A 14,688-nucleotide genomic window follows, 5' to 3' on the forward strand; every position below is an offset into this window, starting at 1 on the left:
AGAGCACCCATAGTCAGTATCAAACCCGGGTCTCTGAGGCTATAAGACAGCAGTCCTACGCTGCACCACTGTGCCACCCTGGGTCATAATCTTTCTAAATTCTGTTATTACAAATTGGGGAAGAATATTGGATCTTCTTAACAGTTCTGATGCAAGATCAATGTCCTGAAATATTGGTAGCGATAGATGCAGTGCATTGTCCAGAAGGCTCAAACTCTGGGAAGAGAGACTAGAGAAATCTCCGGAAGTCATTCACATGGCAATCAATCCCTCTGAGAAACTCCCACCAGGTTCCGACCAACTGTGGATAACCTGGCACAGTCTCAACAGACTGCGGACAGGCATGGGGAGGATTAAATCGAACAGGCTGAAGAGGGGATGTACTGAAGATGCAGCAGACTGCAAGTGCAGATGGGGCCCTCAGACTATGGAACATCTCCTGAGCTGTGACATGCTGCATGACACATGCACTGTAAACGATCTTGCAGAGGCCAACGACATGACACTAAAATTTGCTCACTATTGGCAAACAGTTGTGTGATAACACGAAAAAATAATAACCTGAAATATTAACTATGTTTCACTCTGTACAGCTTCTGACAGACCCATTAACTATTTCCAGCACCTGTTTTCAGTTCCAATTTTCAGCAGCTGAAGTTTTTGACTATGTTTGGCACAGATGTTTCTATTTTTGATTGTGGTTCATTCTCAGTTTGCAAATCTCAAGCTAATCTTGCCACCCTCGTTCACTCTTTCCCCAACTGTTTTTCTCAAGCCATCTGATTTCCCCCAACAACCGCCAGTGGTTCCGGTTTGTAATCTTTTGCACTTAATTCACTCACATCTTTGAACATAGTTTAGCTGGTGCTAACTTCTCTTTTAAAATGTGGAAAAGTTTTAGCAGGATGTCAGTGAAAGATGAGTGTAGCGTTGTAAGAAGATAAAAGACATTCAAGGTTCCTGTGTTATCGTAAATTTTTAAGCCACATGTCAGTGCATTACCTGCTTTTTGTAAAGTGATTTATATCTTTATATCTTTAAGTAGGCTTGCATGTGAGAAAGAGAAGCACTGCACCATAGTTAGAATTATTTTTACATCGTTACAAAGATCTTGCATCCCAATCATGATGTAGTTCTACAATTTGGTAATGGTTTGATTGCCCCAGCTTAAGATGAACAGAAGATGAATGGAGAAACAAAAAGCTGCAGTTGCTGGTTAATACGCAAAAGGACACATTCAGTGAGTCAGGCAGCATTCCTGGAGAACATGGATAGGTGAAGTTTTGGGTCAAGACCTTTCTTCAGAAGAAGCGTCTCGACCCAAAACATCACCTATCTATGTTCTCCAGGGTGCTGCCTGACCCTTTGAGTTACTCCAACACTTTATGTTCAGAAAATGATCGGAGAAGTTTTCCATTGTTATACACTGTACGATAAATTGAAAGAATCATCCATTCATAGTGTTACAAATCCACAATGCTCTGCAGGGGTTAGACATAAAATGCTTGAGTAACTCAGCAGGTCAGGCAGCATCCCTGGAGAAGAGTAATAGGTTAGGTTTTGGGTCGAGATCCTTCATCAGACTGAGAGCTCAGAACTTCAGATGTCCATGTTTAGAAAGAGTGTAAAAGCTCAACAAATCTCAAGCAGCTCCTGCAACCTTTTCTATTGCAGTCAGTGCTCATGATGTGGACTTCTCTGTATCAGTGAGACCAAGTTGAGCACTTACACTTTCTGAAGATGGCCATCTGAAGCTGATTGGAAAATCATTTTATTTCCCCTTCCCATGCCCACACCAACCCATGTGTCCTTGTATTCCCCCAATGGCATGAATATTGAATCCTCCAGTTTCATGTCACCTCTTCTCTCTCTCTGTTCCTTTTCTGATCAAGCCTGGTCCTTATACACACTTCTTTCCAACTCCCTGCCTCCCCCAGCTATCCAATCTATCATCCAGTTCCATTCCCCTCTCCTCGCTCACCATTGGCCCATTACCCACATACTGGGTCCCTACCCACCACTGTTCCCATTTGCCCAGTCTGTCTCCCTTATATGATACTATGCTTCCTTTCTTATCATAATCTATCATTTCCTACCACTTGGTGCCTCCATCTATCACCTCCCAGCTTCTTTCACTATTTCCTAACCCCCCACTCCATCTAATGGAGTGCATCAAAGATGGAACATCATGATGCAGCTCTGCAAGGTTTTGGTAAGACCATGCTTGGAGAACGTTCTGTAGTTCTGGCGTCTCAGCTAGAGGAAAGATGACATTAAGTTGGAAAGTGTACAGAAGAGATTGTCAGGACATTACCTGGGTTTGAGAGCTTGAGTTATAGGGATAGGTCGGGTAGGCTGAAACTATTTTCTGGAGCATAGGAGTTTGAGGAGTGACCTTATTGAGGTGTACAAGATCATGAGGGGCATTGATAAGGTGAATGCACACATTATTTTTCTGGGGAAGAGGATTCTAAAATTCAAGGTCTCAGACTTGAGGTGAAAGGGGAAAGATTTAAGAGGGACACCTTTTTTACTCTGTACTCTGGAATGAGCTACTAGAGAAAGGTATGGAAGCTATACAATCATGATTTTTAGAAGAGATTTGGACAGATACATGGATAAGAAGGATTTTGAGAGCTGTGGGGTCAAATGGGACAAGGTCAGTATGCCAACTTGGTCGGCATGGACAAGATGTGTCAAACGGCCTGTTTCCATGCTGTTATAGCTCAATGATTCTATTTCTGAATAGGTCGCTGCTGGTCATTAATAAGGTTTGTTTGTTTATTTGGAATTTGACTGAAAAATAAAATGGCTGCATGGTTATCAGCTCCAGGGTCACCCTCACTCTCTGGAATCTCACCTCAGGTTTGCTTCTGCAAAAAACATTGCACATGGCACTTTGCTGCCCATTGGTGCATGGTGGAAATCAAGAAAAACACTTCAAGCAATGTGGTAGTTTATATTTTGGAAAATGTCACTTTTACTTTCACACCAGGAAGGGTTACTTGGATACATTACAAGGTTCCCAGAAGTACAGATAGTCATAGTCTTACCGTAGCACTCTTATCCTTACTGTCACTTCTTCAACTACTTGCTTCGATGAATGTCCTTTGCACATGAAGACTGCCTCCAGCTTGTGGCCCCCTTCTGAAGTCAATGCAGGTTTGTCTGGTTCCCTGGCAAGTCTCTTGTCACCCACCGCATATTCCTTGTACTCACTCATTCCATGCTAGCACTCCTCAATATCTGAAGAAGTTCTGAATTTATTTTAAGGGCAACTTTGTGAAATTAGAGTGTTGGGGTATATATAAAAATTGACCTCAATGTCTCTTGTACCTGAAACTCAATGGTCTTACATGAGGCAGCCTGTGAGTACTAATTTGAAATTGGGCCTAAATAATGAGACAATTTCCTTTTGGAGTCTTTTGAACAAGCATTAAGGGAATTACTGACACCATTTGCGCACGGTAGCGCAGCGGTAGAGTTGCTGCTTTACAGCGAATGCAGCGCCGGAGACTCAGGTTCGATCCTGACTACGGGTGCTGCACTGTAAGGAGTTTGTACGTTCTCCCCGTGACCTGCGTGGGTTTTCTCCGAGATCTTCGGTTTCCTCCCACACTCCAAAGACGTACAGGTATGTAGGTTAATTGGCTGGGTAAATGTAAAAATTGTCCCTAGTGGGTGTAGGATAGTGTTAATGTACGGGGATCACTGGGCGGCACGGACTTGGAGGGCCGAAAAGGCCTGTTTCCGGCTGTAGATATATGATATGATGATGATGATTTGGTAATGGTATTGGTTCATTGTTGTAATATGTGCTGAGATCCAATGAAAAATGTTATTTTGTGTACATATACCATGCATGAGTACAACAAGAAGTGCAAAAGCATGAAGAATATAGTGTTTCAGCTACAGAGTGAGTGCAGAAAGAACTAAAAAAAGAGAAAAAGTGCGAGGCCGCAACAATGTAGATTGAGAGATTGAAAACACATCCTCGGCATGTGAAAGAACTGTTCAAGAGTCCAACAATAGCAGAGAAAAAGCTGTTCTTGAATCTGGTAGTACGTCCCTCAGGCCTTTGTATCTTCTGCCTGACGGGAGCAGGGAGAAGAGGGAATGACCGGGACATAAGTGGTCCTTGATTACGTTGGCTTTCTCGCTGTCTGCAACATCACCAGTTTTCATCCATCTTATCCCATACCTGTCTGGTACCCACAGTTGATTACATATGTTTCGTAGTTTGTCTCCTACCTGAGCCCATTAAGGAAGCTCTTTCCCTCTCTCCCAATCATATTTTACTTAATGTGACATAAAATGTTGCTCAAGCATTTAAAGATTTGTCATTCGAGAGACTTTGTAGGTAGATTATAAATGCTATGTTGTCATTGGTAAAAACCAAGGTATGCTATAGTCCTTTCCATTTGTACACAGTGTCACCATGGCCGTCTTTTGGGAAGCACCTGTTTCCTATTTGGTAGCCCTCTCCGATAGTTCTGGTTCAAGGCACACTCCAGAGACTTGAACAAAAATTCATGCAACCCCTCAAGTGCATTACTCTGGGGGTTCTGCAATTTCTGACATCTTGTCTTTTAGATGAGACATCAAACTAAAATCCTGTCTGCTTGCTCAAGCGAATATAAAAGACCTCATGATACTGGTTAGCAGAAGAGCAGGGGAGGTATTCCTGATGTACTGGGCTGTTTACCTAACTACAAATTATCCGATCATTATCACTTTCCTGTTAATGGGAGTTTTCTGTGTGCAGTTCTTGTGCATCGGATAAGAGCTACTTAATTAACAGCAGGCACTTTGCAATGTCTTTAAAGGAATAAGAAAGATAAATAATTACATTTTCCTTTGCTGCACAACTGCTGTTAACCTAAATAGATTGAAACTATCAGCATGGTGCAGGCTTTACATCATGAAAACTTTACATCCATGCAGAAACTAGTGACTCTTCACCACAGATTAATTACTGTTGAGATGCAGTAACTGTTGTTATGTTTGCCAGACTTCAGGGCAGAATCCCACAGCGAATGAGCTGAGTGATCAGCTAAACTGCATTTTATTTTGTTGGTGTTCAGGAGATAGAAATATTGATCAGCACACCATGAAAATTCTCTGTTTCTTTGATGAACGCTCGGGGATATGGGGAGAAATGCTGGAGTGGCGGAATAAAGAATAACACTTGGGATTTAATAACAGCCAATAATCTCATGAGAGGGATTAGCTAATGATAATAAATCACCATAACCTTTTAAAATTATGCCAAACTAAAGAATATTTGGTAATCCACTTTTTTTAAACACATTTTATACATTTGTTTTATGAATATTAAAAGGTTGCCAGTTTATCTATGAAATTGTTGTTTCCTTAAATGAATGTTGAGTTAAAAATACCTTGAAAACAATTTTGACTGTAAATTTTGTAAAATGAAATGATAGTATTGATTTTGGCATATCTCAGTCATTTTGTCTTATTTTGGGACTGAAAACAATTTAAAATCAATGAATGGAAGCAATGGGTGTCCGATAATGAAAGCTGATATTTGTTCCTCATCTAAAATTTTCCACCTGCGTGGCTGCCACCTACTGTGTTCTTGGTCTTTTGTTGTAGATTATTTTAATATTGGTATCAGAATTGGTAGCCAATCAGTTTGCTTTTACTTTTGCAGTGATTTTTGGACTTGTCTGGTCTCCCTGCAAAATGAGCCAACAGTCTTCACCAGTTCCGTTAACCATCTAACCAATGAAGGGGCAAAAATGCCATTAGAAAGTGAAGGAAAACATGACCCCTGGAAACAAAATGTACACTATGGCAGAAATCTTCCTCGTACTGCTTCCATAAATACAAATGACGTAAACAGTGAGAATAGAGAAGCTTATGTTGACCCAAAGCATGCGACAAGTAGATACCAATGAGGCTATTTACACTTAGACAGTCGTGGAGGACATCTGATAACAAGTCTGTATCCTGCACACATGCAATTACATTTGGAAGCCCAGAGATTACTGCCACTGATCTCCATCTCCTCGAGAGTTTGTGCGATTTCAGTTTTACTAAGCATCAACTGCAGGAATTAATGGCCTAATTGGTCATTGAGACATTTAACAACTATTCTCAATATTAAAAAAACACAATTTTGTTATTCTTTTTCTCATTTGTATCAATGACTCATTGATACTTAAGATACTTAAGGGCCTGTCCCACTTTAGGCGATTTTAAGGCGACTGCCGGTGACTAGGCTATCGCCGACAGTTCGCCGGGTGTCGTGGGCATGATCGTGAGGAGGCTTCCAAGAATCGTAGTGGATCTCAGCGCGTCGCTGCGAAAAAATCATCCGGTTTGAAACTGGAAGTAAATCCTTTTTTTTTTCCTTGTTACAGTGAAACTTGGTTTTCAAGTAACCCGAGCAAGATGTTTTATTTCAAAACTCTCAAGTACTTACCGACTTGTCAGTGATTTCAGCGAAAATTAGGACGCCGGAGAAGCATTGACAGCGTGGGAATTTTTGCAATGTTTATGGCCATCAGCTATTACATTTAAAGTGGGATCCAAATCCAGATATGCAACCCAGAAACCAAATATGCATCTCCCTTACATTTTCAAAGAATGCCCACACAGTTTTCACAAAAATCCTCTTAAACACCTTTAAAATTAATGTTTTTAATACAGCTATTAGTAAACTGGAAATCCAGTTTATGCCTTGTTACACTGATGCTTGGTTTTTAAGTAACCCATACAAGATGTTATAGTTCAAAACTCTCAAGTACTTACCGACTTGTCAGTGATTTCAGCGAAAATTAGGACGCCGAAGCATTGACAGCGTGGGAATTTCACGATGTTTCCGAAGACGCTGTAATCTCGACCTGACTCGGCATTGTCATGGTCATTGTCGTCGGGTAAAAGAAAAGGTCGGCGATCTGCTACGACTTTGACAGTCGCCTTAAAATCGCCTAATGTGGGACAGGCCCTTAAGCCATAATTAGACACAAAATGCTGGAGAAACACAAGCAATCTGAAGAAGGGTCTCGACCCAAAACATCACCCATTCCTTCTATCTAGAGATGTTGCCTGTCTCGGTGAGTTACTCCAGCATTTTGTATTTATCTTTGGTTTAAACCAGTATCTACAATTCCTTCCTACAACTAATCCGTAATTAGAGTTATAGAGTGATACAGTGTGGAAACAGGCCCTTCAGCCCAACTTGTCCACACCGGCCAACATGTCCCAGGTACACTAGTCCCACCGGCCTGCGCTTGGTCCATATCTCTCCAAACCTGTCCTATCCATGTACCTGTCTAACTGTTTCTTATACTTTGGGATAGTCCCAGCCTCAACTACCTCCTCTGGCAGCTTGTTCCATACACCCACCACCCTTTGTGTGAAAAAGTTACCCCTCAGATTCCTATTAAATCTTTTCCCCATCACCTTGAACCTATGTCCTCTGGTCCCCGATTCTCCTACTCTGGGCAAGAGATTCTGTGCATCTACCCGATCTATTCCTCTCATGATTTTATACACCTCTATATCACCCCTCATCCTCCTGTGCTCCAAGGAATAGAGGCCCAGCCTACTCAACCTCTCCCTATAGCTCACACCCTCTAATCCTGGTAACATCATCGTAAATCTTCTTTGAACCCTTTCAAGCTAGACAATGTCAACATGATCTCCCAACTTCTATACTCTGACTGATGAAGGCCAATGTACCAAAAGCCTTTTTGACCACCTTATCTACCTGCGACTTGACCTTTAAGGAACCATAGTTGGTTGACAGCTACTCCGGGGCTTGAAACTGATTATGTGAGAATTGTCATTCCTCCTAATAAATAAACACCTCAGTTTAGTATAATTTAGAGATACAGTGCGGAAAAAGGCCATTTGGCCCACCGAGTCCGTGCCGACCAGCGATCCCAGCACACTAATAATATCCTACACACAGAAGGGACAATGTACAATTTTATCAAGCCAATTAGCCAACAAGCTTGTACATCTTTGGAGTGTGGGAGGAAACCAGAGCACCCGGAGAAAACGCTTGCAGGTTACGTAGAGAGCGTACAAACTGTACAGACAACACCCGTAGTCAGGATCAAACCCGATTCTCTGGCATTGTAAGGCTGCAACTCTACCACTGGATCACCGTGCTATTCTGTTTAAAATAGTTATGAAGTTTACTTGAATTTCTATTTCTATCTTAATTATCTTTATTTTATATCCTGCAAAACATTTAAAAAGATTAGTTAGGTTGGCTTTTTGCATCCTGGTTTGCTATATTTGTGAATTCTACAATATGGTTGGCTACTTGATGATATTACAACTGGTTTCTTTAACACCTGACAGCAACGAGCATTGGAGGAAGTGAGATCCAAGCCATCATGTATGCTTGATTTTTGTGCGCACCTTTCTTCACTAATGCTTTGTCGTTGATCACAAAATCATACCATAATCTTTTTTTCATTAATGGCCGCACTGGTCATCTGATCAGTTTGCTACTCCTTCTCTTTACTTTATATTTCTGGTCCATGGTGCCTCCTTCAACCTACTTAACCTCATTCCTATCCCGTATCCTTCTGTCCATTTCTTTCTTATGGTTGGGCAACAGCTGGAGTATTGCTTTCTGGTGAGGACACCACACTTTTGGACAGATGGGAAGATCCTTGAGGGGATGGACAGGAAATTTACCACTATGGTTCTAGAATGAGGGGTTCTAGATAAAGGGTTAGAGGGGAAAAACTTTGATCATTCTTCTTGGCGAAGTGAGTTACAGAAGGCTAAAATGAGATACAGATTAAGACAGGTTTAGATGCTAGATAAAGCTGATGGTGCACATAGGTGACATTTGACTTTGTGCAAGATGCACAGAGGGATGTGAAGATGATCTGTGTTTTACTCAACGAATGTACTGACCTGGAACTCACTGGCTGCAATGGTGGTGGAACCAGAGGTGATAAATGAATTCAAAAGAAAATTGGACAGGCACTTAATAGAAATAAACATCCAGGGAAATGGGACTGAGTGAATTGCTACTTAGACAGCTGCCATGAACCTGATGGGCTTAATAAGCACCTGCTGCGCTAATGGTGAGATAGACTGAGGAGGAAAATTAACATTTTAAGCATTTACACCAGGTAAAAAGCATTTTTGTTTCATTGTCATGCTTAGTTTCTGTGTGTATACTAGGTACCCAAATTAGCATTGAAGCACAATGAATGCTGCTCAACCATTGGGCCGAGTGTGATTCGCTGGCACAAAGTTAGGGCCAGAGAAACTACACAGGTAGCTGGAAGTTGTTGATTTTACTGCCACGTTTGGAGATCCAGGTCAACATTACTTCAATCATTATATTGGATAAGTGAATGACAGTTAAGGAGTTGAGGAAACATTAGGTGGTAGGAGGTAAGAGTGACTGGAACTCTTTGTTTGATAGAAGATAGAGGGCAAAGTTGTTTGGTTGGTCAGCCTGTTTCCATGTTGCAGTTTGTATGTTGAGAATTAAACACTTTAAGTATATGAAGTTCACAAATGGGTCAGATATTTGAATCACATTCTTGAGAACCCACCTGTAGAGAAAGTATTCTCAATTATGGCTCACTTTATTTGCACCAAACATGGTCATAAGACAAATATCTCTGTACTGGCAACACTTATTTTCATTGCATTATCCAAGCACACTTAAGTCTTCTCCATTACAAGATCTATCTTCACGTGATCACGACAATGAAAAACCATGGACCATTACTTGCACTATCACAAATTTGTTTTGCACTAATGTCTTGTTTTTGCAGTCTTTTTAAAAACTTTCTTACAGAATATATGCATAATTCATGTATAATTTATGTTTTTGTGTGTGGTTTGAGTCTGTGTATATGTGATGCTGCTGTGCAAATGATTTTCAGTGTACCTGTACCTCACCACACGTACCTGTGACAATAAACATGACTTGACTTGTTTTACCATTATATTTAATTTGATATATAATAACTTAGAAGGAACTAATTCAGCATTGTATATATTATCATTAAATATCACACTTGCTTTGAAAGTTCCAGTATGGATTTCACACCAGTAAATTAGTATGCTTGATAAATTGATATTTTGTTCCCTTACTCCCTACCTCGCGATTCAAATTCATCTTGTCTGTTCTGGAAGCTTTTGTTAGGCAAAAACAGCAGACTACATTTAAAATTGTCTCTTCCGGGAATATTATTTTTTATCCCTCATTGTGGAAGAACTCTTTCAATTAGTTTTTAAAATTCTGGCAAATAGCCAATTTTTGTGTGAATTCATTTAACTTGACTAATCTGACAGCAGAGTGACAGTGAATAGCTGCAGTAATGTGCCTGTAGAATTTTGTCTGCTGTAATAAAGCATATAATAACACAGAAAATTATTGATGAACGTCCCTTAAGATGAATGTGCAGTTACTTGTTTCACTTGCAAATGTCAAAGGTTTCCATGGTAATTTCTTCTTGGAAGCCTCAATATCTGCCTTCCTTTATGCCTTCGGTTGTAAATGTGTGTCTCAAGGTTGCCACCTACATTTGGTAGCTGGTAACATATTAAGTAACTTCAGTGCCTCCTTCAGTAACCTTGCAATTGCATAAAAGGTTTCTCAGACCTTTGCAATGTATTTGATATTTTCCCTTTCCCCAAAGTATATACTTACTGTTGAGGGAAGGTCTCAAAACTCTTCAAAGCTGCTCACTGGATGTTCCTAGAAATAACATTACAGTGATTCAGAATTGTGTGGAAGTGCCATGGATCGTATTTCCAGAATCTTGTTCTTACGGGTGTTCTGAATTTGTTTATTAAAATTGTGTAGACTTTATAAAACAGTAATGTGTTTTTGTAGCACAGCACACTTGTCTCCCATGTATATCAGAGATTTTTAATTCTTATCCGGTTGATGGCAGAAAGAAAGGTGTGGAGAAAAAAAAGTGTTTTGATCCAACTGACCAAACTGAGGAGACTGGTAGACACAAACTGCTGGAGTAACTCAGCGGGACAGGCTGCATCTCTGGAGAGAAGGAATGGGTGACCTTTTGGGGTGAGACCCTTCTTCAGACCTGTCTGAAGAAGGGTCTTGACCCGAAACATCACCCATTCCTTCTATCCTGAGATGCTACCTGTCCCACTGAGTTACTCCAGTATTTTGTGTCTACCTTTGATTTAAACCTGCATCTGCAGTTCTTTCCTACATAAACTGAGGAGACTCACTGATGTCTAAGGAAGGGTTGGTTGTTCCTTCTCCATAATTTGTGGTGAAGATAATAAATTCAAAACAAGAGCAAAGTGCATATTGCATGTCCAACGTATAAACAAACTCTCTACATGTAGGTTTATTGCAACAAATTATGTATTGTTTTTAATGTATTTTCTATTTTGCTAAATTATGCACATTATATTTAGGCAAACCAATTACAAATAACGCAATGCAAGCTTTTGCTTTGCTTCTCTGCATGACCATTAATCTTTGCTCTTCTATCTTGAGCATTCATGTAGTTTACAATACTTCTGATCTAAACATGATTCAGTATGATTCAGTGGATTCAGTATTACATTTCCTGCAGAAATAACTTGACATCAGAAATTCAGTTCACTTTAAATACTACTTCCAACAACTGTAATATCGTATGATCCAAAATGACATTTCACACATTCTAAAATGATGCAGAAAATGTTGGAAACACTCTGGAGGTTAGGTCGTATCTGAGGAGAGAGAGTCTAAGTTGATAATCCTTTTAGCTGACCAATGGTGCACTCCTGCTCATAATTTCTTATGTATTCTTTTCCTGTGTGAGTATAAATGTGAAATTACTCGAATAACTCTTGGCTAAGGTTAATGTGGGCTAAATGTAATCCAGTGCTTAAAGTAAGTGAAGTGTGAATTAAAAAAAATACAATTTCAACAATTGGCTGCTTTCAAAACTTGCAGTAGCCTTTTATAATATTCAACTTAATTTTTTTTAAACCAACATGCACCATATACTCTCTGTCCTGACAGACTGTGTATGATTTTCAGCCCACATGTTTTCCAGTTGTACTTTCTGCTGTGCATAACTGCAGTCTGTATGTGGTAACTGCAAATGAATTGCAGACAGTAACCAATCTTTTGATAATTGCTTAATCTGAGATTCATTTAAAATGTAATCTTAAATGGTGGTCAGAGAATAACACATAACTTTAACTGCATTATCAGTCCCAATTTTAATCTAGTGGATCAGTTTTTAAAAGTTTTTTTTAAAAAACAGTATTATTTTAAAATACGAAAGCATTATTAATCAGACCTTTCCAAAAAGATAATATTGGATGGTTTGCTTGTTCAATCATCCTCTGGATTAAACTATTCCATCCAGCTCTTGGCTAATGCTCCCCATTCTACCATTCGTAAATTCAAGGTCTTCCACAACACATCTAAAATTCTTTGCCCAATGTTCCACCGTCCTTACCAGTCACCAACTGCTTTGGCCTGCGTGATTTAAATAGGAAATTCTCATGCTTCTTGTCAGACTCCTCCACGATCTTGCCTCGACTTAACTCTTTAATTTGCGCACTTCCAATTATGGGCCCTTGTGTTTCACTTATTTTAATCACTCCATCATTAACACCCATTCTTTCAAATGCCATGATCAGCAATGATCACGGTGAATGGCGGTGCTGGCTCGAAGGGCCGAATGGCCTACTCCTGCACCTATTGTCTATTGTCTGTTGTCTATTGCTAAAGCCTTAACCTTGGAATTCCCTCAGAATCTCCTTCATCCATTGAGGTTTTTTTTAAACCTATTTATTTGACCAGGCCTTTGTTCATTTGCTTTAATATCTATCTATTTGGCTTGGTCTAACTTTGTGTCATTATTCTCTTGTAAATCACCCAAGGAAGTTTCATGTTTACAGTTTCCCTCTAAATGCAAGGGATTCTAAACAATTAGCATCTGCAAGTGTTAAGCTAGAATGGGTTTTACTGTTTGGTGGGAATAATTACTAAATATTACACAATGGTGTTTTGTGCTGAAAAACAACTCAGATTTTTAATCTGTGCTTGGAATTATGTCAACCTTTCTGGCTCCGGCTATAACATTAGTTAATATATGAACTGTCAGTAATATGCTGTAAGCGGGAGAATGATTTTATAGCCTCACAGTATGCTTCATTTTGAGAATATCTGCCAGAACTTGCTGGTTAATGTACCTTTTTTTTTCAGATCACGTATCTATTGGAGGGCTTGGAGACAGCTTTTATGAATATTTGCTCAAGGCATGGTTGATGTCAGACAAGACTGATGAAGAAGCCCGGAAAATGTATTATGATGCGGTTCAGGTAAACACAGCATTTTAATCTTCTGCCTAGTCTCTTGGCAATACAAGTGCATATCTAGTTCATAAAATGAAAAGAAATGCAGAAAATGTAAACCATTTAGTGCTTATATATGACTAGTTATAAATTATAACTTAAATATATTATGGATTTATTTTAAACTTGAGAAGTACTTGCGCTGAAATGTTGCTTTATGTATGCTTTCTTTACCCGCATTTACAGAATGATACAGCAATCTATCTCAATAAAGGAATTTATCTTGCACATCAAAGGATATTGTGCAGAACACTTTAACATTACAAAAGACCATGTCACTTTAATAAAATAAGACGTTACCCAAGTAATAAATGGAATGAATAATGAATTTTGTATAACAATGAAACCTTAGTGCGTTGTAAATTCCAATTTGCAATATTATCTATATTTATTGCAAAAAATTTTTTATATTGCGTAGGTTCGTTGAAAAAGCATCAATTATTGTTTATAGACTTCTTTCAAATGAATAAATGCAATATGACTAAACTGAGATATAATTCAATTTCTTGATTTCAAGATTAAACTAGTTTACAAGAAAAGACAAAATGCTGGAGTAACTCAGAGGATCAGGCAGCATCTCTTGAGAACTTAGATGGGTGACATTTTGGGTTGGGACCTTTCTTCAGATTGGGTTTGAAGAAGGGTGGCAACTAAAAATGTCACCTATTCACATCCTTCAGAGATGCTGCCTGACCCTCTGAGTTACACATTTTTAGCACAATTCCTGCAACATATTAAATAAGGTAGCACTGTAGTGCATGCACACATGTATGTCATGTGTCTGTTAAATTGAAATATTGCATCTAGCTATATTCTCAATATTAAAATGCGAGCCTTGACTTATTGGTAACACTCCTACATATGAGGTAGAGGTATTTATTCACAAAATGTTGGAGTAACTCAGCAGGCCAGGCAGCATCTCAGGAGAGAAGGATAGAGGTGATGGGCTCAAACCCCATTGCAAAGATTTGGGCACATAGTCCATACTGACAATTCGATAATGTACCCCAACATTGCTGGTTTGTCCCGCGATTTCACACTGATATATCTGCCCCTCTGGCATAATGTAAATGACACTATTCAAAAAGAGCAAAAGTGTTTCCATGGACTTCTTTTTGATAGTTAAAAATCAGCCACATTTCTGAAACTGATTATTTGTTCATTTCACTGATGTTTGTGGGATCATACTTTATGTTTCCATGCATTACAACTGTATCTGTTCCTTCTCTCCAGAGATACTGTCTGTCACGCTGAGTTATTCCAGCTTTTTGTTTCTATCTTGTATCTAGACCTCATTGATCTCCCATTGGCTGTTCAATAATATCAATATGTAACAAT

General features: G+C 39.3%; 1 protein-coding gene across 1 annotated transcript in view; it reads left to right on the top strand.

The window, feature by feature from the left end:
• man1a1 (mannosidase, alpha, class 1A, member 1) overlaps positions 1-14,688 on the top strand; it is a 358,244-nt gene that overhangs the window by 329,738 nt on the left and 13,818 nt on the right. The window contains exon 8 of the mRNA XM_078399598.1: positions 13,202-13,317. Within this exon, the coding sequence (XP_078255724.1) occupies positions 13,202-13,317 (116 nt within the window). The remainder of the gene's footprint in view (positions 1-13,201; positions 13,318-14,688) is intronic.

This window comes from Rhinoraja longicauda, chromosome 5, assembly GCF_053455715.1.
Source record: "Rhinoraja longicauda isolate Sanriku21f chromosome 5, sRhiLon1.1, whole genome shotgun sequence".
Taxonomy (NCBI): domain Eukaryota; kingdom Metazoa; phylum Chordata; class Chondrichthyes; order Rajiformes; family Arhynchobatidae; genus Rhinoraja; species Rhinoraja longicauda.